At 39.8% G+C, this 27072-nt stretch overlaps 2 protein-coding genes across 6 annotated transcripts in view; one reads left to right on the top strand and one right to left on the bottom strand.

Annotated features, from left to right (window-relative positions):
* Positions 1-1605: 1605 nt before the first annotated feature.
* Positions 1606-7021, bottom strand: FGG (fibrinogen gamma chain). Its single transcript, XM_052777757.1, has 10 exons — positions 6874-7021; positions 6738-6782; positions 6120-6303; positions 5917-6010; positions 4817-4947; positions 4045-4178; positions 3737-3921; positions 2720-2997; positions 2211-2380; positions 1606-1839 (listed from the first exon to the last, which is right to left on the bottom strand). Exons 1-10 carry the CDS (start codon positions 6946-6948, stop codon positions 1825-1827), a joined length of 1311 nt encoding a protein of 436 aa, XP_052633717.1. The 5' UTR covers positions 6949-7021; the 3' UTR covers positions 1606-1824.
* An 8151-nt stretch (positions 7022-15172) lies between these two features.
* Positions 15173-27072, top strand: part of LOC128137112 (uncharacterized) — a 66597-nt gene continuing 54697 nt past the window's right edge. For all 5 annotated transcript variants that reach the window (XM_052777782.1, XM_052777790.1, XM_052777797.1 and 2 more), the window contains exons 1-8: positions 15173-15358; positions 15685-15785; positions 16151-16220; positions 17108-17238; positions 18985-19073; positions 22371-22470; positions 23856-23899; positions 24394-24471. In XM_052777782.1, the coding sequence (XP_052633742.1) occupies positions 15193-15358; positions 15685-15785; positions 16151-16220; positions 17108-17238; positions 18985-19073; positions 22371-22470; positions 23856-23899; positions 24394-24471 (779 nt within the window). In that variant the 5' untranslated portion in view covers positions 15173-15192. The remainder of the gene's footprint in view (positions 15359-15684; positions 15786-16150; positions 16221-17107; positions 17239-18984; positions 19074-22370; positions 22471-23855; positions 23900-24393; positions 24472-27072) is intronic.

Here is a 27072-nt window from a genome sequence, read left to right on the forward strand (position 1 = left end):
CAAACTGCCTTTAAGATCTGTCTTATTAGTGTAATATCTCCCTGTCTTTAAAATAAAGCATTTGAAAGTCCTATTCAGAAATACTAGGTGAACTTCCAGCTTCTCACTAGTAGCTAAAAATAAAGACCAGGATACACTTCATATTTCACTTCTTAATATATCAACTTGAGATAGAGATAGAGATAGAGATAGAGATGGAGATAGAGATAGAGATAGAGATAGATAGATAGATACTCTAGCTCTGAGTGTATTTTTTGTTGAGTAATTTATCCACAAACCTAGTCTGATTTGCTAATGCAGGCCTCATGCACTCATCAGATATTCTGAGTGAGTACATTCAGACAGCATCGCAAACTCTTTGCTGTTCTTGATCTGTGCTGTGAGTTTGCTTATGTGGATCACATGGAAAATTATTACCAGATCTATAAAAAGAAAATGCAAGTAAAATACAATGAATTTCTGCTGCAAATTTTAACTTTTTGTTGTTGTTGGATAATGGCACTAGATATGTTAGATTCATTTTTAAGTATTTATGAATAAAAAGGGGGTATTCAGGAATAATGGTTGTACAGTGTAATACTATGTGCTATATAGCAAATGAAACCTTTATTCTGAGTTATATTTGAGTAACTTGTTAATATATATGCTCTGGAGTAAAATATCCGTTCTTGGTCATTGATAATATACTTCCTAACATACCCTGATTGAAAATGTATTCATTACTTCATAGTAAGCCCCGTTAAGTAGCCTTCAGCAGTAAACTAGCCCTCTTTCAAGTTCCTGTTGTCCTGGTTTCAGCTGGGATAGAGTTAACTGTCTTCCTAGTAGCTGGTACAGTGCTATGTTTTGAGTTCAGTATGTGAAGAATGTTGATAACACTGATGTTTTCAGTTGTTGCTCAGTAGTGTTTAGACTAATGTCAAGGATTTTTCAGCTTCTCATGCCCAGCCAGTGAGAAAGCTGGAGGGGCACAAGAAGTTGGCACAGGACACAGCCAGGGCACCTGACCCAAACTGGCCAACGGTGTATTCCATACCATGTGACGTCCCATCCAGTTTAGGAACGGGGAAGTGGAGGGGGGCAGGGATTCACCGCTCGGGGACTGGCTGGGTGTCGGTCGGCGGGTGGTGAGCAATTGCACTGTGCATCATTTGTACATTCCAATCCTTTCATTATTGCTGTTGTCATTTTATTAGTGTTATCATTATCATTATTAGTTTCTTCTTTTCTGTTCTATTAAACCGTTCTTATCTCAACCCACGGGTTTTGCTTCTTTTCCCGATTTTCTCCCCCATCCCACTGAGTGGGGGGGAGTGAGTGAGCGGCTGCGTGGTGTTTAGTTGCTGGCTGGGGTTAAACCACGACACCTGTGTACTCTGATCTATCTCACAAGTCAATTTCATCAGAAAACAGAATGGAAACTTTTGGAAACAAGCCACATTTTATGGAGAAATAGCTTCAACACTCGCCTCTAAACAAAGATCTGAAGCTACTGGCATGCAATTCAGGAATGACTGAATCAAATAGGTTTGGTCAGAGTAACCTTCCAACCATCATAAAGTTTACTTTGTTTTGTTTGGCCAACAGCAGAGCACAGATAACAAGTTCAGATTTTTTGTAATAATCAAAAATTTATTGAGAATTTGTACAGAAAAAAATAACCATGTACAGAGGTAAGCACTGCTCAGGGAAGATGTATGGGCATTTTACAGTCAACGGTGTTTTATAGTCAAAACTGAACTGTGTAATGTTAGGTAATTTCAGTGTCTAAGAGATAAAAGATTTGTTTTCCCTCTTCAGACCAGTCTTTGTGAAATTCTCCCTTTACGAGTCTCCAACCTACAACAGAAAAAAAGAGAGCATTTTAATGTTCTTCTAAAGAAAGGAGTACATAAGGCTATGATGACATGTTGATAGTGTTCATACATAGTTATGCTAGTTGGAAATTAAAAATGTAGCATTTAAAAGACATGAAGGCAAGGGATTATTTCTGATCACAAGACTATCCATTTATCTATCTGTTAAAAGAAACAGTAATGTGGAAGGCATACTAAAATCAAAGTACAACTATTTCTGTGACAAAATGGTAAACAAAGCCAACTCCTCTAAGATGCAGTGGGCTTAACGCTTCAGCTGTCTATGTTCAGTGTTTGAAATGATAACTATGTTTTGTTGTAATTTTAAATATCTCCTCGGCCCTGTGGTCAAACCTGTTTGGCGCTGCCTAAGTTGTGCTGCTGTCCATCTACTGACAGTCTGTTGAATGGGATAATTTTCATTGCAGTTTTCTTCATGGAGTACCACCGGTCACGCCAGGTTGCCCAGATAATGCCATTGTCATATCCAGATGGACCAGCATCTTTCGATGTGTACACACCATCTAAAAAATATCAGTTGGAGCAAAACAGTTGCTTTCTAAAATAGTTAATGTGTCCATACTTTTCTGGTAGTAACACCTCCACAGCATCCCTGGGGATGTTAAGAGGCCCCGTTCACTGCCCTTCTCCCCCTAGTTTGCTTCTCTCAGGACTGATTCTCCCACTTTGGGCTGGAGAGCAGCCATAAGTTCCTACTCCTGGTGTTAACAGTTATTGCAAAGAATGGGCTGCACCAGCTTTCGGAAATCCAGATGGTAATACATACTCAATGAAAGTGACCCATTTTTCTTTGTCACTGAAACGTGGTGTCCTGGGTTATAGGTATTTAGAAGATACTTTACCTATATAATATTTGCCATTGAGGTGGCCAGCATGACATCTATTCATCCACCATCCAGATCCATCTTGCTCAGCACAGTTGCCAGCAAAGTTATCATTGTCGTTATCATAGGTACTGAACCGCATGCCATTATGAGAGGTAAAGGATTTGTCACTTGGATTGTCTCCAAATTCAAAGCCATCAAAGGCATCCCCGGCTTCGCCACCGAGAAAGTAGGCGTAAGTCAGTCGATACTTGTCATCTTCACTTCCCACTTTGAATACAGCATAGTCAGCAGTACTGTTAAAAAAGGAGAATGGTGAATATGAGCATGCTGCATTCCCAATACATGCACGAATGAAAAATACATAGATGTTAGAACTGCAGAAAAGGCATTTATGGCATCCTAGCATTTCAAAAGGAATTGGTTTTGCATGACTCTGTGCTTCAGTTCAATGACACATCCAACCAACTTTTGTGCTCCAGTATCAGACATGTTTTCTGACTACTAGTCTTCAGTGATGTATGAAAGATCTACATTATATAAACACACATACATATATCTCCCAGGTTCATAATGCTGAGGCTTACTTAGGTCATGAGGAAGTTCTTGGTGGGAGGAAGGAGCAGATGTCTCAATAAAAAGCAAAGATAGTAAGCCCTCCTGGAGAATGGAATACATAGAACAGAACAGCACAGAATAGAATAGATAGAATAGTTCAGTTGGAAGGGACCTACAATGATCATCTAGTCCATAAGATGCAGAAGATGTGAAGAAACTTGAAGAGAAGAAACAGATTCCTTCTGCCAAATAAACTAGGGCTGCCAGCACGTGGCCTTCAGGCATGCATGTGTGCCTGGCAACAAGTCATGGATGGTGACTGCTGTAACAGCTGTGAGTGGAGGAGCCAAAGCAGTGTGCTATGCATGTTAAGAGGTCTAAGGGCTCATCTTTTTTTCAGAGAGCTGTACAAACTGATGCAGCAGTGGGAGCAGTAGGTTTTAAGCTGTCATTTTCAGAAGCATCATGAGCAAATACCCTTTTTTGCCGCTCCAGTCCTCCAGTTCTATTCGTAAGGCGTATGGCAGAGTGGACTGTGTAGTTATTAAATGAATTTTTTCATTGCCCAGCCAGAACTCAGTGGTATCATCTGGAGACAGATGTCCAAATCCTTCCTTGTACTGAACCCAATTTCTCTTGAAGTCCTCACTCCCATCCAGTCTCTGGGGAAAAACAAAAACATATTAAAAAAACATCAATCGAAAAGATATGTATCTTATGTAGGTAAATAAAAACAGTGCTGATGCAATAAGCTTGCTCATGATAGTAATACATAGGTGGCATACCCTCTGTAATACTGTCCAGCCGTTGCCATATGAGTCAATCTCACAGTAGACTAGGAATGACTGCTTGGCTTTTTGAGGCTTGATAAAGTAAAGACCACTTTTTCTGGCACCTTTATTTGCAATGTCTTGACAATCTGAAGTAAAGATATTCAAAGGATCATTATTAATCTAGCTACAGTTCTAGCCTCACATTTATTTGGTATTGTAACTTCCTTAGTGCAATAAATACAATTCATCTAAATGTCATTGTTGCAAAGCTAGCTACTTTAATGTCATTACCATAAAAAATCCTACTGAAGGTCACAGCACTTGTGTAAGATGAGGAAGAATTTAGTCTCATGTAGAGTTAAGCAACTTAAATATAAAATATTGTCGTTGCATTAATTTCTACATCAACAAAAAAGGCATTTTTGGAGCTAATGGAATAATTAATTTTTTTTCAGGTGACTCAGTAGAAATGTGATAATGAGTTCTCTTCTGTTTGTCCTATGTCCATGGAAACTCATGTCCCTCATGTTTAGCATACATTTTGGGATAATCATATTTTGGCCAAAAAGCCCAAAGGAGCAAGCGAGACCTCTGTTCCATCTGAATGCCTTGTTTGCAGAGCACACTTACACTGATCCAAGCACTGGTTTCATAACTTGCAATCTTACATGTCTTTGCTGAAATCTATGGCCCATAAGATTACAAATAACTCATCACTATGATATCGACTGGCGATATTTGCAACTGAATTAAACCTCCACCATACAAGAAGCATTTTGCGCACCTCTTCCTTGTGTCTCCTGTATTTCAGCCGTGTCTCTGCACGGCTCCTGACAGTGTGACTCAAGCTGGGCAATCTTCTGTTTCAGCTGTGTAATCTTGTTGTTGTTCAATATATGTGTATCTGTCAACTGTCTGGACAGAGAGACATAAAAATGGCTTGTTGTTTCAGCTGGTTCTGAATATGTAATACACATTTCCCTGCACACATGCCTCACCTATGTAGCATGCTGCTACATACACCCCTGTAAAAGGCGATACCTCTACTAGCACCGATATTTAAAGTTGAGGAAACTAGCCAAAATAGGAAAGCACATGCTTAACCTTATGCAAAACTTGACTCAAATCAGCAAAACTCAAACCAATAATTAATGTATGAATATAACTCTATGGAAAGTTTTTCTTTGTTCTCCTGAAGTAAATGATAAATTATTCCACTTTAATTATGGATGCATTTGTAAAACACAAATGCTGTCAACAAACTGCCGCAAGTGTCAGAATGCCTAAATCATCTTTGATATAATGTTATAGAAGTGGAGATTTTTCTATATTCAGGTCAAAAACCATATCCTTAAGATTTAGAAAAGTTAAATATGTTTTCAATTTTATTTTCAATGTCTATTTACAAAAGGCTGCCACTGAGTTTATAGTTACTTATGATTTATATCAATGTAACTGAGCTGATTTTCATGGATATATGCAGCAAAATTAGCCAGAGTGAATGATTGTACAAATATTCCACACACTCTGCGGTACAGCACAAACTCGTATCAATAAAATCTCCAAAGGTCATGAAAAAAAAGTTAGAAGTAGCTGGCACAGCAAAAGAAACATAAATAAAGATATTGCCAGGCTTCCCGACATTCTTATCTTGCACTTCTTGCATGATTAACAGCTGATGCAGATGAGCAGAGCATGCAATATCAGATCCTCATGATCCTTTTGTGTCTTGCTAGGCTAGGCAGCTACTAATGACAGTGTAGGCACAATGGTCCACATGAGCACAAAAAAACCTTTCTGAGGGAGGCTTAGCTGCACTTCATAAAAGAACAGAAAGAAAACGATTTGGATTGCCAAGTGATATAAAAGGTGGAAGATACCTACTGTATAGTATTTTCATGAGACACAATCGTGTTTTCATATTTTATAATTTCTTCAATTATTTTCTTGGACTTTTGAGTAAAACCATCAATGGAATCTGTAAAATAGACAAAGGTATAAAATCATTGCAATTAGGGCAAATTAAAAACCAAGAAAACTACATAAACCATATTCTTCAGTTGAGTAAGTTATTTTTATATTCTCACTTGGTAGTGTCTGCTTTTCTGGAGGATAGAGGCTTTGGATGTGTTGAATCAAATGTTCTGCTGTTACTGTGGAGTTAGTAATTTGCCGCAAAATTCTCTCCATTTCCTGCAGTTCATTATCCATAGTGAGATGGTATTTATTAAAGAAATCTGCAATGCCACATGTCGTTGGGCAGTAGCTACCCTAAAGAGGAAAGAATAATAATTGGCAATGTTTCAGGAGGAAAAAAAGCAGAGCAGAATATATGGGCAGGGGAGCTTTCAGGCACCGCTTAGACAAACGATTGTGGATAAAAAAGGGCAGGCATCGGCCACTTTGTCCGCTGTATTTGAATGCACAGAGGCAGTTTACTTTCACACTGTCTGCACACATAGCAAGAAAACCGTGCATGCTATTACTTGTGGCAGCTTCTGGATATATGCTTTCATCAACAGTGCAGCCTCCTGTACATTTTTACAGAGTGTATACTGCAATTTATAAATAACAGGTTTAAGCACAGCCCATTTAATAAGTATTGAAAATAACAATGAGGATCAAGTGATAATGGTAGTTAATAATCAGCGTAGGAAAGCTTTAATTAGTTTCTTAAGATAAAATAAAATTGTTCAGGTACTTACAAATCGTTCATCTAATATGCAGCAGTTTTCTCTGGTAGCAATGTACTGAAGAGAAAAAAGAAGACCATTTTCAGTGAATTTTCTCCGACAGCGCTTTCCGCGCCGACGTGTTTTCTAACACTCTCTCTTCACTTACCGCCATGCTGGTAGAAAAGAGCAGGGAGAGGAGAGGCCCCAGGGCAGCCCAGCTGCCTAACCTCAGCACCATCATGTCTGTCTGACTAGGCACTGCCGACTGCTCGGTGCAGTCGTGCAGTCAGCAGCCAAAAATGTTCAGCCCAGCACAGGGCGGCAGGCGTTTAAGGGAGCAGGCTGAAGCTGGGGGCGGGCACCAGGAGGTGGCGGGAAGAGGTGGGGTAGGGGTTTGAGGTGGATTCCCAGAATTTGCACACATCTCTTACTCCTCCCATTTTCAGAACCTGCTTCCCACTTAGCCACTTAATCTCTGCTCCAGCCAGGAGGTCTCGGGGGAGGCGGGAAGGTGAGACAAGTCCTGGAGATGCTACTTCTAGTAACACGAGTGTAAGGAAACTCACACATGGCTTCGGGATGGGGCTGGCAGAAGTTCCTCTCTAACGACAACAGGAAAAGCCACAGTAGCTACCTGAATTATGTGTAACAACTATCAATAGCCTAACAATAAATACTATTTTGTGGTTACGTAGCACTTTGCCATCACAGATCTCAATGTGCTTTGCAAAAAGAATCAACATCATTTTCCCTATTCTGCGGATGACAAAACTGAGGCAGAGAAAGGTATGAAGTCATGTTGGGCAGTGGCATATCTGGAAAAGAAGCCTGTGGTACTTGTCACAGGCAAGGTAAGCACGAAGCTTCCCTATCCTTCAACTCAAGAAGTCCATTTGAACAACTTTGGTCAAAGCTTCCTTTCTGGGGAACTAATGTTCTCAGTATCTGCCTTACTCAATACACCTACAAGACTGGTGACAGGCTCCCTCTTCTGCTACGGGCTTTATCCCAGCCAAATTATTTTATGTATGTTCTTCTGCTTGCTGTCTGTATCGGTAGCCTTAATAGCTTTCTACTCATGCCCTGCACCTGATCTTTTGGCTGTGGCTTCTCCAGAGACAGCCTGCTTTTGTGTCTGTACAGTATCATGTGTGATGAGACAATGTTGAATGAGGCTTTTGACTTCAATACATGTTTGACCAAATGATGGAAAGAACGGTGGGACTGGGGCTCATGGCTAGATCTGTTGTTACCGGTTGTCTTTGTGATTTCAGGCAAATGACTTCGCCTCTGTACAGCAGGATCAATGTTTCAATTTTGCTTAATAGGTATTTAAAATCCACAGACAAAAATACTTTATAGAAGCTAGATGTTATACTATTACAAAATTAGACATGATTTGGTCCTGAATGTGGAGAGTTCCTGACTTATGTATCCTCTTTTCATCTGGTTACATCTAGTCAAAGAGAAGGTTCCCATCATGTTTGAGGATCGAGACACATATTGCCAGAAGGAAACCTCAGCATTTTTGATGCTAAAAATCAAATTTATGGGACACTTATGTGAAGCTGTAGCACTGTTTATGGGAGAGCCAGCTTTCCAGTAACTGTACTGATGACCAGTGACTTAGTCGCCAGGCTGCCAAAAGTTCTTTACAAAGGATGACCAATGCTAGAAGTTTGCCCTTCCAATCTGGCATTAATTACCTTCAAGAGTCATGTGCTGAACGTGCTTCTGTTGTCCTTACTGATACAACTAGGACATGCATCCACATGCATCCACCTTTTACATGGTTAGTTCCTTCCTAAAGAGTGAAAATAAAGTAAATAAAACTTGGTAAAAGTCCACCTGCTCTTTTGTGTTCTATTGTTGCTTCATTAGTCCTGTTCACATGGACTCAGGAAACTACCAGTGAATCTCCTTGCCACTGCTGCTCACACATTGCTTGAGCTTGCTTTGCTGCTTCATTGGCTGCAGATTATTTGTTGGCATGAGGATGACATGGGGTCTAAAGGATCCTGGAGGTACAATTTCAGTGGCTGTGCACCACCAGGATTCCCTTAGATATGATTATATAGCATGAGTAGGTTGCTGGTATGAACTTCGTAAAATAACTGGCCCAGCTTCAACCACAGATGTACACTCAAGACTGCAGATGAGCACATGATGTTCATGACAGGATAGGTGAACCACATTACACAATCCAGGTATCCCTCATCCTTTAACAAAGTAAAGAACATACCCTTCCCTTTTATCACTAATAGTAGTACGTATATGTTTGAAACTCTTTCAGAGTTAACAGAGATAACACAAAAATATCACTGTATAGATTTACATTCATGAAGGAATCAATATTAAACATTGCGTTGATGATTACCAAATATCTGTACACTGCATTTATAAGTGTTGCCTAGTTGTATTTCTGGTTACAACCTCTTCAACTTCTTAGCAGAAGACATAAATATTTAAAACTCGAAATTTTTTCATTTGCTTTACTGATTACATGGTCATGATTTAGCCTTGAATAATTAATCCTCTCATGTCTTCGCTTCCTTCTCTTTTCTTCTATGGTTTCACCTTAGAAATAACTTACTCCTGCTTTTCATTAAGTTGAAAACAACGTGTATTCTTAGTGGAATGGCTATGTGGTATTTTTCCTCCCTTACATACCATTTTGTCTTGGTTGGTCCTGGCTGCAAAACAGCTGACCCATTTACCAAACAAATGTGCTAGAGACCTAGTTGTACCCTGAGATGTGTCCAACATAATTTGACTGTGTTGATTTTCTGGCCGTTTTTTTCTTTCCAGTAAGTCTATTTGCTGATTTGGCAACAAATGAGGAACAATTCGTGTAGCACAGGCAGAAGGAAGAGTTCTCAAAGTCAGTTTACTTTTTTCTTGCAATTTATTTTTGAGTAGATTGTAATGGTGAATCATTATTTGTTTAAAAGACCTTTCTGTAACTCAATTTTGATTAGTATTTTTGTCAAAGAGCCACTGGGAGGCTATCCAACACCTTCCTATTATTCATAGTAAATCTTCCCTGAGAAATGCAAATCAGAAGAAATATGCTTGTGTTTGTAAATTAGTTCCTGAATATCAGAGTATTCTTACAGCTGTCTTGGAAAAACAACTGTTTTTTAAACTCATGACTCATACTTACATGCCTTAAGAATCTAACTTGAAAAATCAGTCTATACCATTTTAGAAATGCTACAGTGATCCATTTTAACATTTCCAGTGGGGTTTTGTTATTGTTTTAACTGAAAGTGTTCAGTGGACTTGACTTGAACTTACTTTCTTTTTTTTTTCAGATACTCCAGAAGTTGATTTTCTTATGTAAAAATAAATACCAAAAATAAATGTTGAAAAAAACCCCAAAAGTAAATCCTGAAAAAAATTGCCTACTTCGCTTTGCTATCCATCATCAATATGCATTACCCCACTTGTACTACTAGTAAGCTATGCAAATTAGTGGGCAAAATCCCCTTCAGTAGGTCAATCGATGAGTGAGTGATAATTAGGATCATAAATAGAGACCACTAAAAAGCTGTCTAGTATTGAAGTTATGCTGCTAGTGTGCTATAAAACCAACTGCTTTACAAACAGAAGCAAAAAAGTGAAAATGAAAAAAAAAGTTTTGTAACTCATCTTTCTCTTTCTCTTTCAATATTCAAAACTTGGGCAAAAGGTAAATGGCAACGTTTTTGCCAATCCGATAGTCCACACTGTGCAACAGACTTCTTCCTTGCCCTTCCTGAAGTGAAATGCCTGGAGGAGTCGTGAGTCAGCAAAAAATCAGCTTTCAATTGCTCTGCATGGGAGAGACTTTTGTTTCTTTTCACTTATGAAACCAGTACAGATATTCGCTATGCTTCAGTTCAAATACAGGCTGTAAATGGCTCTGTTTCTGAGGAAAAGTATGAAATTTACGTATTTCATGTCAGCTATGGCTTTCCTTTTTGGAAAGAATTCATGGGATATTTTGCTGTATGCACACTGAATACAGAAAATTCACTCACTTTAGAATGTATTCTTAAATAATGATGGGATATTATATTGTTTTAAATCTAAGCAGGGAAACTACACTGATGCATGATTGCTAAAAGTAATTTGGTTTGTGACTTGTGTTCTGGTGGTCATTCTTTCCAGTACTTTTTCTACAGCATATAGCAATGTAAAAGACCCTTTGATTTCTGCAAAGAATAACCAAGGGAGTTTTTAGTAGCTAATGCATCATTGCTTTAACACATAGTTCTTATTTTGATTTCAAATATTATTACAAACAAATTTTCAAAAGTATTTAACAATCAAAAAGGCCAAAAATCAAGACACCTCATCTTTACCAGTACTTCTGAAAATACCTTATGTCCATAAGCCAGATGTTTGACAGTTTGAATGAGCTATTGTTATTTTTAAAACATCCTATAGTCTTTCTTTTTAATGCTTACTTACTTTCCTACATTTCAGATTTTATTTAAACTTCATTCAAATGTTAAGGAATTAAGAGAGAACATAGCTCCTAAAACACAACAGAAATGTGTTATAAAGGAACAAAATCAATATAGTTCAGAAGATTACATATATTATTGCATTGTTGCAACTGAGATTTTTCTGAGTCCCAGAACATAGGATGTTATACTTTAATATGCTAAAAATCTACTAAAATACTACAAAACCCCGAACCATGAGTTGGGATCAGTTAAACATCATAATTGAGCTTTGAGTTGTTTGTGCCTTATATAGGGGTATTAGATGCAACATGGCAAATTCTCTCCCTTTACTGATTTACAGAGGTAATTTTCAACTGTTGATTCACTTAGAAAAGGTTGGTTTTCAGACTATCTGCAAAAGAGAGATTGCAATGTATGCTTTACCTTGAGGGCAAGAGCAGTGAACTCCATTTGTTAAACAAAGAGATGCACTAATTTGTGGGAAAGAGATAAGTAATAAATTCAAATATTTGCTGAATATTTTGTAATTAGCTGAGAGGACAGAGCCTCAATAAACTAAACAGAGCCTCTGCAATAAACTAAAATATTTGTCGGTATCTGCTGATACTATTGGTTTGGACAGGAACTTATTTACAGTGACATTAAAGGAAACAGCAAAAATGTAATATATTTCACAATAAAGCCCTGGTCTGTGACATACTTTGCTTGTACTTTTTTAAGCAACCAGAGGAAGCCTGACTGTCAGAAAAATCCTAGAAAAATGATGGAAAGTGTATTTGCTTTGGAAAAATGTACTCTGCACTGTCCTCCCTGACTTCCAGGATTAGCTCTGAATGCTATTAATTGAGGATGATGGTAGTAGAAGAATGAATTTCACATTTCCTTTACACATCATCTGTGCTCCATACTGGTGCACAAATCTGTTTACAGGGAGGGAACCACAGGTCTACATTTGAAACATTAATGGCATGAGCATAATAAAAGTAAATCTAAGTATTTAAGGTCACTGAAGAAAACTGAATCTCAGACTGACCTACATTTGAACCATGAGCAGGAAAAAAATTATATTCTTTAATTTAGTTTTTTACTCTGTGACTTCTTCTTTCTCCAGTATAAAAATTAAACCCAGAAGATTTTTTCCCCTTCCTTCTCACAATTTATGAGATGAATTCCAAATCTGGCTTACTCTTAAAAGTTGTGTTGTACATTAAGCAACGGACCCAGTGGATGTGGATTTCTACCATGTGACAAGAGTTATGCCGTCTATTATTGTTGACCCGTATCCCCTATATAGGCCACAAATACAGTCAAGTTCTTTACTAGCACCTCCGTATATGAATTTCACACAGGCTTGTTACTGACTGTAGCTTCTTCTGGGCTTCATGGACAACCACACAGTGCCATCTGATGTCCTCAAAGAGCAGTAAACTGTTTCTAAAATCTGTTAAATCACACAAAGCCCAAAATCTCAAAATTACAACTTGACTGTCACAGAACATTGCTTCCCAAGCCTACCTGGAAAAGAGCCTCTAAATAAAAAGAGCCTCTGTTTTCATCAAAACTATCCTAACCTCGCATATGAAACGATAGGCTCTGAACTAATCATTCCTGCAGCACTGCCTTAGTATCTTACACATGTTGGGTATTAATTCTCTCACACACATGTAAACATCCATATGCAAATTTGCTCAAATGCTATTCATGTTCCTTAAGGGCTTTAAAATGGTTTCCAACAAAGCAAGATCCAGCCCATTGCAGAACCATGAGCAGCTGCTGTCAAAATCCATGCTACAAAGATATTTGAAATAAGTTAAAAGAAAAAAGCACCTTCTGGATTCCAAGACTGTTCTACCAACGTACACACGTGCGTGTGAATATTTGTATATTAATATGGATAAAATGCATTTGTTCATCCGGGGCAAAATGCACCCGTTTGCCTCTCTGCATAGTGCGGGCAGCACAGGGGATGCTGGTGGGAGTAGGTGACAATTTCGGGGGCCAGGGACGGTTTTGCATGCGAGGCGGGTGCGGATGGTGGCGAAACACAGCCATCTACCGGCCCCTGGTTGGCTTTGTTCGAGCAGCCTTGTCTTCTCACGTCCAGAAATTCAGTTCTGCAGCACGAAATCTTGGCCCAACCCATTTCAGCAGGAGTTTTACTTACATTCATGGGTTATAAATGATCATGTTTGTTAGCGATCGGCATTTGTTTTGGATACCTTTAAGCACAGAAGTGAGTGAGGACTGCAGCACGTTGATTATGGAGCGTCAGCCAAGGTGAACTGCATTTGAATTTCACCACAGGGTTTGAGACCATCGCAAGACTTGCTGAGGATTAGCCATGTTTCCTGCTACGTTACAGTATGTTGGAATCTTACTGCAATGTATTCCATATTGAAACGTGCATGGAAGACACTTTAAAATTTAACTACAGAAAGCATTTGTCTTTATGGCTATACTGATAACTTTGTATGTTGTACCAGACAGTGCTCTTTCTGGTTCTTGCTTCAAAGTTTACTTTAAGGAGCTACAATATATTTAGGACAAAGCTATCTGGAGTCAGCCATGTACACATTACATGGGGTTTTTTTCCCTGCTGTGATTATTGGGATGTTTACTAGTTTATAGGGACTCAAAACCTGCAAGCCTTCAACATAATAATTAAACACTTTAATAATTTAATGATCAAAAGTTAGGTCCTCTCTGTGTGTAGGGAACCAACTTTTCTTTCTCTGTGACCTCCTTGGTTCTGCCTGTTTAATAACTTAGTACAGTAACTGTTCATAATTTCTTAGGCACTTGGAGGGTTAGAAGATGGTGCTTTATGGCCTTTTTGCAACAGGCAAACATTGCATCTCCCTAAATAAAGAACCAAATTCTAAGATCACAGCATGAGTATTTTCTATCTTCTCCCAACTGCATCATTTCTAACTGCAATTAGAAATTAGTCTAAGCGGACGCTTTATCAACAATTTTCAAAAGTACTTATTTAAGTATTTTCAACATGGCTACTTTTTACACCAGTAAAACCACTTCTCATCACCATATACTTAGCATCTTCAGTGTCACACTGAACCTTGTATTTTTCAGCATTCCTGCAAAGACCCCAAATTTTATAAACATTTCAGTTGCAAGAGATTATTCAAAACCACCTACAATCAAAGCGTACGTGTTAAGGCAGACCTAGCAGTTACTGCATCAGATCAGCACGCAAGACACTGATTCAGTCACAGTCCTTGCGTCGCATCAGACGAATGACGCGGATTTTCTCTAGGCGGGGAGTCACCTCTATGTGATTAGCCCTCTCTGGAGACGTTCAAAGACAGCCCTCTGATTCAGACTTCAGGACTGGGAAATCGTTCCTCCTTATATACTGGGGAATTTGCTGGTTTGGTGACATTCACCTCATGCCCGCTGACTAGAAATTCAGCCTGGGACCCGAGAAACCCTTCCTGTCAAAACTGAGACATGTACTCCCACAGAGCGCCTTTTTTTTTAATAAACACATATTTTATTTAGGGGAGGAGGAAAGGGTTTCACAAAAATTTCATAACCAGACTACCTGACAGGCTTTTGACGTTACCACAACCCTGAGCAGGGTCTCCACCTTTCAGTTTAACCCCACCACCCCACGCACGGTGCTTCAGCAGTGACATGGGTGCCCTTGCCAACCCTGCAGCACCTCAGGGATGCGGCAGCCCCAAACCCGCCTGCCATCGATCCACGGCCGGCCTGGGCCAGAAATAAAAGCAGAATAAACCCAGGCGCCCCGTTTAGGCACGTCCTGGCGTGCAGCCACCGCAGCCGTTCAGCTGCCTGGCGCTACGTGTGGAACACAGCGGGGTCGAGCGGGGACTCCCAGCGTCACTTTCCCCGGCAAACTCGGGCTTTACCAACTCTCTGCCCCCCCTTTCCCCCACGGCCTCCCCAGCAGCCCGTTAGGCCGCCTCCGCGGGTTGGGCCGGGGCGGGCCGCGCCGCGGGGCCGGGCCTCAGCCAGGGGCGGCGCCCAGCAGCCCGCCCGCCGCCACCATGAGCTGCGCCCTGCTGCTGGGGCTCCGGGCGCCACGGCTCCTGGGGGCCGCCGCCCGCCCGCCCCGCTGGAGCAGGCGGCGCAGCGCCGGCTGTGAGCCCCCGGCGGGCGCCGCGGTGCGCATCGGCTGCGCCTCGGGCTTCTGGGGGGACACGGCGGCCGCAGGTAGGCGGCGGTGCGGTGGCCGGCGGCGGGGAGACCCGGCCGGCCGGGCGGCGGGGGCTGTCGCTGGGGCACCGAGGCCTGGCGAGGCCGCCTGGCGAGGCCGCCGGGCGGGCGGCGGCTGCTGCTGCTGCTGCTAGCGCCGCAAACAGCCGCGTTGCGTAAGCGGCCGGGCCGAGGCTGCCGCCGCCCGCCAGGCCGTCACCAGGGGCGGGGCGGTTCGGCTCGCCTCGCCTCGCCTCAGCCCTGCCCCGCGGCTGCGGCCGGGCCGTGCCGGACTGGGCGCGGGTACCGGGGTGCTAACGGCGGGTTCTTCCCTGCCCCGCCAGTGCCGCAGCTGCTGTATGGAGGGAAGCTGGATTTCCTCGTCTTCGATTACCTCTCCGAGATCACCATGTCGTTGCTGACGGCCGCCAAAGCTCGGTCTCCCGTAAGTAGCCGCTGCCCAGCCTCGGCGTGGCCGGCTTGGCTCAGGCGAGACGGCCGGGCCGGGCCGGGCGGGGTATAGCCCCGCGGTGGGGCGGGTGGGCTCCGGTACCTCCCGAGCTCTCCTCCGACCCAGATCACGCTCGGAGTCTGTGTAAGACATGTCAGGTTATGGGGACCCGTTTGCTTTTGTATACTTCTTACTTGCATGTGTTTGTTTATTTTCACACTTTCATCTAGTAAAAGCATTCACGTCTCCTTTTCTATAGCATTATCCAGTTAGTTGTTCTTCCCCGTTTTCTGTTAACCAAGAAACGGCATTGAGGTGACTTAACCGTAACAAATGGTTACAGCTTTTAATTCTTTCAGGTTTTAGGTTACACTCCGGATTTTGTCTCTGCTGCCATGGCTCCCTATATAAAAGATATTCACAGGAAAGGTATGCTACCCTTTGCGTGAGTTATGATGTTAATTAAGTTCGCTTGCTTAGACGAGTTTTGTATGGCTTCTGTTACTAAAGCTGTTTTTCACACCAGCGTTTTGCTGTCCTCTAGGAATAATATTTTAAACGTCAGCAAGAATCCCATCGTAACAGATGTGAAGTGCAGGTCCGATGGTGACATTTAAATTGGGTTAATTTGAAATGTTTGCTGTAATTATAAATATATACATATATCTCCATGTATTTCTTATTGTAGCTTTTAATTTGTGAATGGAAGATCATTTTACAGATCTTTGTTAAAACGTGAGATCTAGACGTTTTCATTGCAATCTAAAAGTTTTTCAACATTCCCATATAGTTCTAGAATATCGATTATTTTCTGATCACTGTTTTTCTGTTTACGTTGGAAAGCTGCGGAGCTATACTGAGCTTGAGAGGAGAAAGGGAATTACTTCTAAGTACCCAGTACCTTGCTAACAGAGTCTGGAATTTTTAGAGATAGAAGCGTATTTCTGCTAAAATGCAGTTGTTTGGAGAACATGGATATTTGAATGACTGGTGTCAAATAGTGTTCTTGTAGGCGTTTTGGTACTGTCTGTCTGCCTCATCATGTATGTCTTTCTGGTCACTTTCTCCTTCCTTGCATAAAGGAAAGATGAAAAGTATCTATAGCAATTATTTTTCTGTAAACAATTTTGCATTGGCTTATTCCGATCCTTTCACAGATTAAATACTGTTCATATTTTAATGTGACTTTAGTTCACTTGATTGGATGTCTGACACCTTGCGAAGGTGATATCTTGCTTATGTTTCAGCACACTTTAGGTTTTTAAAATACAAGTGGTTGTTGATGCTGCTGGACTTAATTTGTCTTTTTTGTTTAGGTGTTCGTGTCATTAGTAATGCTGGTGGAATTAATCCACTTGCTTGTGCGGCTGCCCTTCAGGAGGTGGCAAAGAAAGCAGATGTTGATTTGAAAATAGCTGTTGTTGCTGGAGATGACCTAATGAGTGAGGTATTTTACTTTGTCTTACGGCTTAGTAGCATTGTGGAAATTATTTTAGTCTATGTAGCATGAAGGTGGCATTTACTGTCCTATAGGAACTTATTTTGTGTACCTTTATGCAGTAGCCTTCTACAGTTAAAAGCATCTGAAAATTATTGTTTCATTTTCTTTACTTTTTTTTTTTTACGCATGAAAACAATTCTTGGCACATCTTATGTTTGATGTGTGATGGGGTTGAATTTTATAAGACTGTGGATCTGCTGTTTATCTTTTTGAAGCAAACTGTGAAGCTGATCTAAAGTCTGCTTGCTCTTCGGGAGAAGCTAGGATTTGCTGTTGCTTATTGTTTCTGTCTTAAACTAAATAATCCTGAATGTTAAATCTCTTAAATTTAAATGTGGTGTAGTTACCACGTGTTCAAATATTCATCCCCTCTAGCTGTTTTTAGTGGTTTACAGGCATCTCCTGTTGTTATTGTGTTTACAGGTGGCTGTTTTTCTGGTTTTAAGTACTTAGTTTATGGCCAGTAAGGTAACGTTAAGTGGGAGGATTGAAGTTTTAATATTTAAAACAAACCCCTGAAATCTAGAGATGAAATATATGGCTTTTTTTGACTTAAAGGATGGCGCTTTATGTATGAAGTCTGGTTCCACAAAAAGCGTTGGCCGTACCTGAAAAGATACTGCGAAAACAGTTTATACATTGATAGTGGTTAAGAGGGGATAGGTTTGCACTATGGTTAAATCTCTGCCTGTAACTTGGAAAATTATTTATCTGTGTAGGCTCTATTACTCCTTGCATGGTACTGAATGTGGAAGATGGTCAAGTAAGATTCTTTATTTTCAAATTATGTGTGGTGCTTGGACTTCCTTTCAAGAAACTTCTGCCCTACTGAAATTACTTCAGCATCAGTGGTCCAGAATTTGATTACTGGTACAACAGTGAAATGGTCATTATTTGAGCTTGGCATGGACGTTTCTGAACTGAAATTGGTTATTTTCTATTCTATTATCAGTACATAACTTACACGAACAAAAAAAGAGACAGCTTTTATTGTCTACAGGCAACTTTTACTGTTGATACCAAACATCATAAATTACACCAGGAAGTGTTATTTGTGGTTTGGAGTATTTCAATCCTTACCATAGAATACCAAACTAATTGAAAGTGGAAGGTTTTTTTTCCACACTATAGGTCCCCCCTGTAACAAGTATTAGACATTGAGTCTGTGCAGTCAGTCACTGGCCCCTGAATCCGCTGGTTTCCCAAGCTGCCTAATGCATGGTCAAAAACACCCACCCCTCCCACCTACCTTTCTGGAAACACAATGTATTCTAAGTATCACCTGGAGCTGCAGAATTAGCCTTGTTTTCTGGCCACGCCACCATTGCCATTATGGCAGACATATTTCTGTTTGTGGGGTTGTAGGTATAGTTGTTTGTAGGTATTCAGTCCTACACAAATTAAAGACAGTTTAAAAGCCTAGGGAATATACCAATTCATTGTAGTTGATCATCTGTGAATGAGCTAGCGTTCTTAAAGCACTGACTTATTTTTCTGTGTGCTGCAAAACTATGGTTAAAAGTGTGTCTAGGGCTTTTAGCCATTCAGCTGATTTGTATTGCTCCTAATTTTAATGATTATACTTTGCTCAGAGTTGCTATGAAGTGGATCTATTGTCTGATGCTAATAAAAGGCTTACAGTTGATACTACAAAATACTTATAGATTTGGTGTTTTATTTGTTTTCTAACAGAAAGAGAACCTAAAAGGAGCTGGTATCACTGATCTGGAGAGTGGCAAACAATTTCCAGAGAGCGTTCATAGCATGAATGTGTATCTTGGGTGAGTTATTTTAACAAGTTGTTTTTGTTATGGAAAAATAATTTTAACACATTTACTACGTGAAGTTGGTTTGTTTTGCAAGTAGAACCACCTAGTATGTGAGGTTCACCTTTGCATTATTCAGGCAACCAGAAAAAAAATTTTATTTGTAACTTGTAAATACAATTTTAATTTAGAACATTGCCGGTTTTGACTCCTTAGCATTACATCTCCTGTGAATTTGCAGGTTTTAGTTCAAGCCAGAATAGTTTTAGTTTAATTGTAACAATCACAAAATTCTGTTTTCATATGCAGAGTATCCTGTTGCTGCATGGAGCAGTTGTTTAGGATGTTGTCACTAGAGAAGTGCAGCTGAAGAATTAAAGTACTGGTACACACTCCGAGTTCTGTAGGAGGTTCCATTAGGCTGCGCTGAATTGTGTGTCAGGCTTTGTACTGTTGAAATTTTGGAAGCTGGCTTTCCAGGAGGGATCACTGTTTGAAAGCTCTCCCTTGCCTCCTTTATGATACCAAAGGCCTCCCATAAATCTCTAAATGAGCTGTTTGTGAACAGTTGGATTTTCATTGTCGCCATCAATTTCTTCAGATGAATCAGTGTAAATCAACCCTATCAAAGGGGAAGGACTGAGAAATGGAACAGGTGTTCCCAAAAGCCACCATCTCTTCCAGTTGATGATCCTAGTGATCCTGTTTCTGCTTTTCCATCCTCCATGTCGTATGTATCATCCCTCCTATATTTGTTTGGCGTATTTCTAAAGTCTGTGCACACAGTTCCCTCTCTTTTACATTAATCTTTATGGAAAATGTTGTGCGCTCTCTTTTTTCATTATCATTGCACTTTCCAAAAATGCGTCACTGGCAGGTAGCAGGGTATGGCTGTACCTGACACAGCATGTATTTTTCACTGTAAAATAAGAACCTTTTAATAGATGAGTCTTCTTAAATTTGTCTCTAGTGTTTTCTGTTGTTAGTGGATTTTCTGTTTGTTAAACTTTGACTTGCAACATTTGCAGATCATGAGTAACTGTAAATGAAATCTAAGAAATAATGTTTAAAATTTGTAACTGTGAGAAAGTGTTCATTCCAATTCTGCTGTGTCGTGGTTTAACCCCAGCCAGCAAATAAGCACCATGCAGCTGCTCACTCACTCCCTCCCCTGCCGCCAGTGGGATGGGGGAGAGAACTGGGGGAAAAAAAAACCCCAACTTGTGGGTTGAGATAAAGACAGTTTAATAGGACAGAAAAGAAGAAACTAATAATGATAACACTAATAAAATGACAATAATAATAATAAAAGGATTGGAATATACAAGCGATGCACAATGCAATTGCTCACTGCTTGCTGACCGATGCCCAGTTAGTTCCCGAGCAGCGATTTCTTCCCAGCCCCACTCCCCCCAGTTTGTATACTGGGCATGATGTCATATGGTATGGAGTACCCCACTGGCCAGTTTGGGTCAGCTGCACTGGCTGTGTCCCCTCCCAACTTCTTGTGCCCCTCCAGCCTTCTTGCTGGCTGGGCAAGAGAAGCCAGAAGATCCTTGACTTCAGACTAAACATTACTTAGCAACAACTGAAAATGTCAGTGTTACCAACATTCTTCTCATACTGAATCCAAGGCATAACACCATGCCAGCTACTGGGAAGACAATTAACTCTATCCCAGCTGAAACCAGGACATGGTGATTCATGATTTATTCACGAATTAAAAAATCAATGCAAATCAAAGCAGAGAGGACAAAAGCAGGCTAGTATGAGGATGAGGCATTTTAAAAATCCATTATCTGTCTCCGCTGTATTAACACATGCTACAACAGCGGATTTTTGCTCTTCGTTTTCTAAAGTGGTGTTTCTTTATGTGCCCCTTAATCTCAGTTGCACTGAAATGTAAAGCTATTACCAGCCTCTTAAATTAGTTGTTTCATAGGTTAAATTTATCTTTAACAGTATCAGCAATGGATGCTTATTTGTAAAGCGAATGATAAACTTATGTATGCCTGTAAAACAAGTCAACATCGGAATGTATAGGGTAAAATCTCTAAGTTCTGTGGAGAGTTCACTTTTAATTACCTAAATCTGATGAGGTTTACGGTTTGATTCTTGGATTCAAGTGTGTAAACTCCATCTGAAAAATGTGCACTGGGGTATCGATCCTGAAGTGTTTCTTCTGTCCCTCCTGATTGGGGGCCATTGGGAGTTCTGTGGACTGAGTTCACATGTATTTTTAAGAGCAACAGACAAACGGCTTTATTTACTGCTTTTTATAGGTAGTTACATAGTTTTTCTATTAGTATCCTGTGTGTATGTTTACAGAAACCCCATTTGTGCTTTTTACCTGTGACTGTTACTTAACACTATGCCTAGAGATGTAAATTTTTTCTGTATGCTGTATATTTGCTTGTTGTTCTAGCTATTATCCTTTGGTTCATGTAACATTGGGAAAAAAAACCCCAACATACTTATATCTTATGTTTACATCCCTGAGAGAACTGTGTCTTCTAACTTGCCTCTTGATAAAACCAGGGCTAAGTCTATAGAAACTGTAGAAGAACATTGCTCTTGGTTTTGTTCTTCAAGGCACACAGTTTACTTGGATTTGTGTTTACAAGCTGCCTATTTCATGAACAATAGAAGGATCCAGCAGATAGCATGGGTTTAGAAGCCAGGAGCCACACACTCTGGTCAAAACTTGCTCACTAATGTGTATAAACTCGAGCGATTCACCTGGGTGAATGTTTTCAAGCCTGACTAATTTTGGCTGGGCTGACTCTGACCTGACCAATCTCAAAAATCTGTTGCCTGAGTTTCTTTGAAAATAATGACTGCACAGTGGTGGTCTTGAAGTTGGTTGATATTGCAAGTTCTAAAAACACTTAGGGAAATTGACCTGAAAGGTTTAAAATTGGAGGGCAAAGTCGCCAAGCATTCTCTGTGAAGAATATTGGTCTTTCTTACTTCATTTGTAGATGAGTGTACAGTAATGAATCTCTGTAAAACACTATTTTCTGTTACTGATAGTGCACAGAGGGTCGCTTCTACTATATTCAGTTTCTGTGAGCATCAAGACGAATGTTTCAATTACGTCATTTAGGTACCTGAATTTGATAGGGTGATCTGATGATTGCTTTTTAAAATATTCTTGTATATACAAAATGACAAATCAGTTGTTAAAGTTTATTTCATTGATTTCCTATGGGTTTTTTAAGTGATTTTTATGCTGTGTGTGGCAGGGAACTGATTTTTTTAATGATGCGTTAAAAAGTAAAAGTACTTACTGTTGTGTTTTGTCATCTTTAGCGCAAGACCAATAAGCAGGGCTCTTGACCTTGGAGCTGATATTGTTGTGACGGGTAGATGCGTTGACAGTGGGATTGTATTAGGACCACTCATTCATTCTGTAAGTACAAGTTAATTTCCATATGATAATAAATATATGTGAATGAATATTCAGCAATCATTGTCAGAAAGTTTTTGCTCCTTATGAAAATATACATACTAAATTAAAAATTATGAGCACCTTAATTTTTTTTTTTTCCCTTACGTGCATGAAAAGTTGCCAGCTTTCACTTCTAACTTATAGCAGGGATATTTATGAACTTGTGTATCATGAAGCTGGAAAGTGTTTTGGTGAAGTTAAGGAAGTCTTACTGTGTTTCACCAGTATTTCAGTTCTCTCCCCCCCCCCCCAGCCCCCGCCCCTGTTTTAAAATGTGGTGTGTAAGGTTAAGAAACAAGTATATTTTTCTTTACCACAAGGTGGCGATAGTAGAGCTCACTTTGGTGTTCCGGGGTGGGGGGGCACATGAGGTGGTCTAAAACACTGGTCTTTTTCAACGGGTAAGCAGTTTTATTTTAAGTAGTTGGGTTTCAATTTCTTCAAGATTTCTCAAATTCCTTGAATTTCAACCAATTATACAAGCAGGATATGTGGTTTTCTGAAGTATTTTGAATAGGTTATGTATTTTTGTGAGTGACCACACACTGTGAAATACGGAAGCTTTCTTTTGGTGCATATTTAAAAAAAAAAAAAAGAGGGTACGTGTTAGTGTCTAGTTACAAACATCCTTTCTAAAACTTCATACTCTTCTGACTACATGCATGTCAAACGTTGCCTAATCTAGAATTAAACTTTCCCATTTATAATTGCCGTTATGATTTGTTATTTTATTCCTAGCTGTTTACATCTTCAAAATAGTTCTCGGTGTGTATTATTTACTCCAGAGAGGCCTTATCTAATTTAATGAAAGGTTTTAGGGAGACTTTTGCTAAGTTCTAAATAAGAAACAACAAATGTATTGCTTGCACTGTGTTGAACTTGGGGAAAAAATAATTTCTACTTAAACAGAAGACATGCTTCCAGTTTTTAAGGATGGCTGGTAGTACTCCAGGAGCTGATAATTTTCAAAAGTTGAAAAAACATAGTGGTTTGTTTACATGACACAAAATAGGTGCTAGACTTTTAAACCTCTGGATTATGCAAATTTTGAATAATACAAGTATTGCACTTCCAGTTCTTTTGAAGAGGGTGTGGCTTTGAGAATTTATATTTGTTTGGTGTATTAATAAGAGGAAAACTGAAATATATCAGAGCTCTTCTACTAATTTACTGTATAGCAACTCAAATCCACATACAGCCCCTGCCAATTGTTGTTCTTTAGATTTCTGCAGTTAAGTAAGAATATATCCAATGCATAGTTACACAAAGCAGTGAACATACTATGTGCAGTTTTCTGTACTGTATGAAACTTTTACATATGTAACATATTTGTATTTTTCTTCTAGTTTGGCTGGAATAGGGATGAATTTGACTTGCTAGCTGCAGGAAGGTAAATGATATAAGAAGAAATGGGTAAATTTACATTTTGTATCATATAATGTCAGGATAACAACTCTTAAGCATTTAGTGATTTTGCATATTATTATTGAATTCATTTATTTGAATGCTTTTGTTAAGTTTTGGGTTCTTTTTTAAGGCTCACTTAATACTCTTGTTTGGAATTGAAATTACAGAAACTTCATTCTGGAACCAACTTGAAATAACAAAATGAAACTTTTTTTTTTGGTGTTAGTGTTCATTTTTTTCAGGAAACTCATTTGATTTTTCATGTAAAAGTTACTCCTTTCAACTCTTATTTTCATCCTTCAGAATCCCTTGTTATGTTTAATGACTAATTTATAAATGTATTAGATGCCTCTGGAGGAAAAAAAATAGCATGTTCTGTTATTTAGCTTTATTTCCACTGTACTATTATATTTTAAAGCTGGATTTGTGAAACTTGATTTTACAGAGTATTTAGTTATTTGAATGCCATTTTCCCAGCCTTGCAGGTCATCTCATTGAATGTGGTGCTCAATGTACAGGTGGAATATTCACTGATTGGCATGCAGTACCAGACTGGTAGGTAACCATGACATCAGCATCTATGTTTGTAGTGGACCAAAGATGAGATTTCCTACTATATCTGCGTTATGAAAACTGCTTCTACTTTATTCTTTTGGAGGAGACAATATGGGTCTCTTGATACTTATCTGCCTTAATGTTACTCATTCTACAAGGTCTGTTCTCCCTTTTACAGTTTCCCTTTTTGATCAGCTGGGGGCTTGCTTTCTTAAGTTAAGCAGCAGGTGATTTGAAAAAAAATGTAGCCCTTTGATTTTTTTTCTTTTAGGTTACTTTTTCTGTTTCCTTTTTTATCATCTGCTTTTTGGAAAGATTTGTTATTGGATTTCATGTATGATTGTAATGGAAAAGACAATATGCATAATTTCATATTGCTGTTTCCTAAGTCTTCAGTTAGATCAGAGTTGCCTACTGTTCAGTCACGAATTTTATGTAATTTCCTTTGGTAGGACGAATGTATGCCAAAGTCCTCTCCTGCTGTATAACCCAATCCCCACAAATGTGTTGAGCTGTCAGTCCCTTCAAAAAGTTATGTGTGTATCGTGTTCAGACTTACTGAATTAGACTTTCACATAGGTAGATCCTTCTGCCTGCTGAGAAGTACCACAAGGAAGGACTAATGTAGCCTGATTTTGACCAACTTGTTTTTAAGAGTAGTTTAGAAGAAGTTAAGGAATGTGTTTTGTATAGGATGAGTGATTCTGTCTGCAGTTTACTCCTATTTTCCTTGGGATGAGAGAGAGGATCTTGTCCTGTGCTGTGTCATGAGAAGGGCAGTGCTTCCTTTACCTGACAGAGGAAAGGGCTGAAGAGCAGTAGGAGAGATGCAGGAGAGAAGAGTAGCTTTCATCGGGTGTGTTTCTGCTCCCAAGTTCACCCTGGGAAGGAGGCCACCAGGGGCAGGCAGCCTGTAGTCCAGATGGATGAACCAGCAGGACACTGCCCTGCAATCTGAAGAGCTGCTCTCCTGAGTTAGTTCCCTAGGGCTGCTAAGCTTTTTTTCTCCTCCTTGTAGTGACTGTTTCTGATTCAGAGCATGATCCTGAAAGATGTATTCTGCTTTTGAGTTCCTGAACACTGGTCGTTTACAGGTGAAGGCACATAAGGCATTGAAACAAACAGGGTCAGACATCTCTTTTCACCTATTGGAAGGCTACTAGCCCTGAACAAACCGCACTTACTCTTCACTGTTGTGTTCAATGGGAAATCACATGAGAGGGTTTATAGTAATGAGACACTGTTCAATTTGGAAATTTGTAACTGCTAATCTTATTCCTATTCTGATGTATCTCCTGATGATTTTATTATTCTGTATCATGAAACTGCTTAAATTCTCCTGTAACTGACTCCGAAAGACATCACTTTATAAAAGAATGAAGGAAAAAAACAGAACAGTAGTTTTCTTACTAAAATGTTTGGTAGTTCTTTATTTTTAAGGATTTTTCTGTGACAAATGGCAGTCTGGTTAAAAAAAAAAAAGGATGTTTGAGTATATTAAGCTATGAGCTACCAGCGTGGGAGTAACTAATTTTACAGACAAGTAGACATACATTATATATGCATAGCTAATAATCATGTGTGTGTATTGTTAAGGGAGAAGCTGCTGCCCGAGCATTCACCCACCGCTCAAGGAGTCGCACACACACCACCTCAGACTTTAACTGGTAGGACCAGAGTCCCTTCACAGCAGGCAACTCCGGTGAGCCCAGAAGTCCCCCTTTTGACTCCTCATGCACACAGACTCAACCTTGGGTGCTGCTTCTTCCCTCAGGCTTGACCCTAGGTTCCCTGAAGCAGAATCTCTGATCAAGGCCTTCAAAATAAAAAGCATAATTTATTCCAGCTATGGTGCACAAATTTAGACTGCTCAAGCTGGGTGCCTCTGGAGAGGGACCCAAATCCTAAAATCCCTGGGCAGTTATACCCTTACAATCTTAAGTTCCTGCCCCTCACACCATAGACTGGTCCCATAGTAATACTTGAGTCTAGGGTCATCTTCTCTCTAATTGGGGCCTTTTTCTTGTCTCTAGGCAGGTTCTTTTTCTTTCTTGTTTTTTAGGCTAGTGGTTATCATGTCTCCTTTTCCTGGCTCAAAGTGGGTCTGGGGCTTTCCAAATCTTACTCCTCCAATCCGAGAATAGGTCAATGTTAAGCAAAAGCATTAAGCAGGCTATGAGTTCTGCTTTTATCATGAACAACTACTTCTAAGCAGCTAAGCAAAGTCCTTAAACCCCTCCAAAACATCTTAACAGCCTCTATAATTTATATACATTCCTGTGCTTTTATAGCCTCACAATCTTGTCCCATTACTGCCATGTGCTCTTACGTCTTGTTCGAGTGTGGTCGGCATGCTCAGCTTTGTCACCTTCCACAACAGTATATATAAAAATCACATAACTGTGTCTAAAATCATGGTAGTCTTGTGGCTTACAGCTGGCTGGTGCTGACTTGAATTGCTACTAAAGATTATAGAAGGTTAGGAGCCAATACTGCTCTTGTTACTTTGTCCCCATCAATCTGCAGGCATACTTCTGAACCATGCATTATCGTATCTGTGCTAATATAACAGTAATTTATTTACCTTCAGGTAGAGTCTAC

This window comes from Harpia harpyja, chromosome 2, assembly GCF_026419915.1.
Source record: "Harpia harpyja isolate bHarHar1 chromosome 2, bHarHar1 primary haplotype, whole genome shotgun sequence".
In the NCBI taxonomy this organism is placed as follows: Eukaryota; Metazoa; Chordata; class Aves; order Accipitriformes; family Accipitridae; genus Harpia; species Harpia harpyja.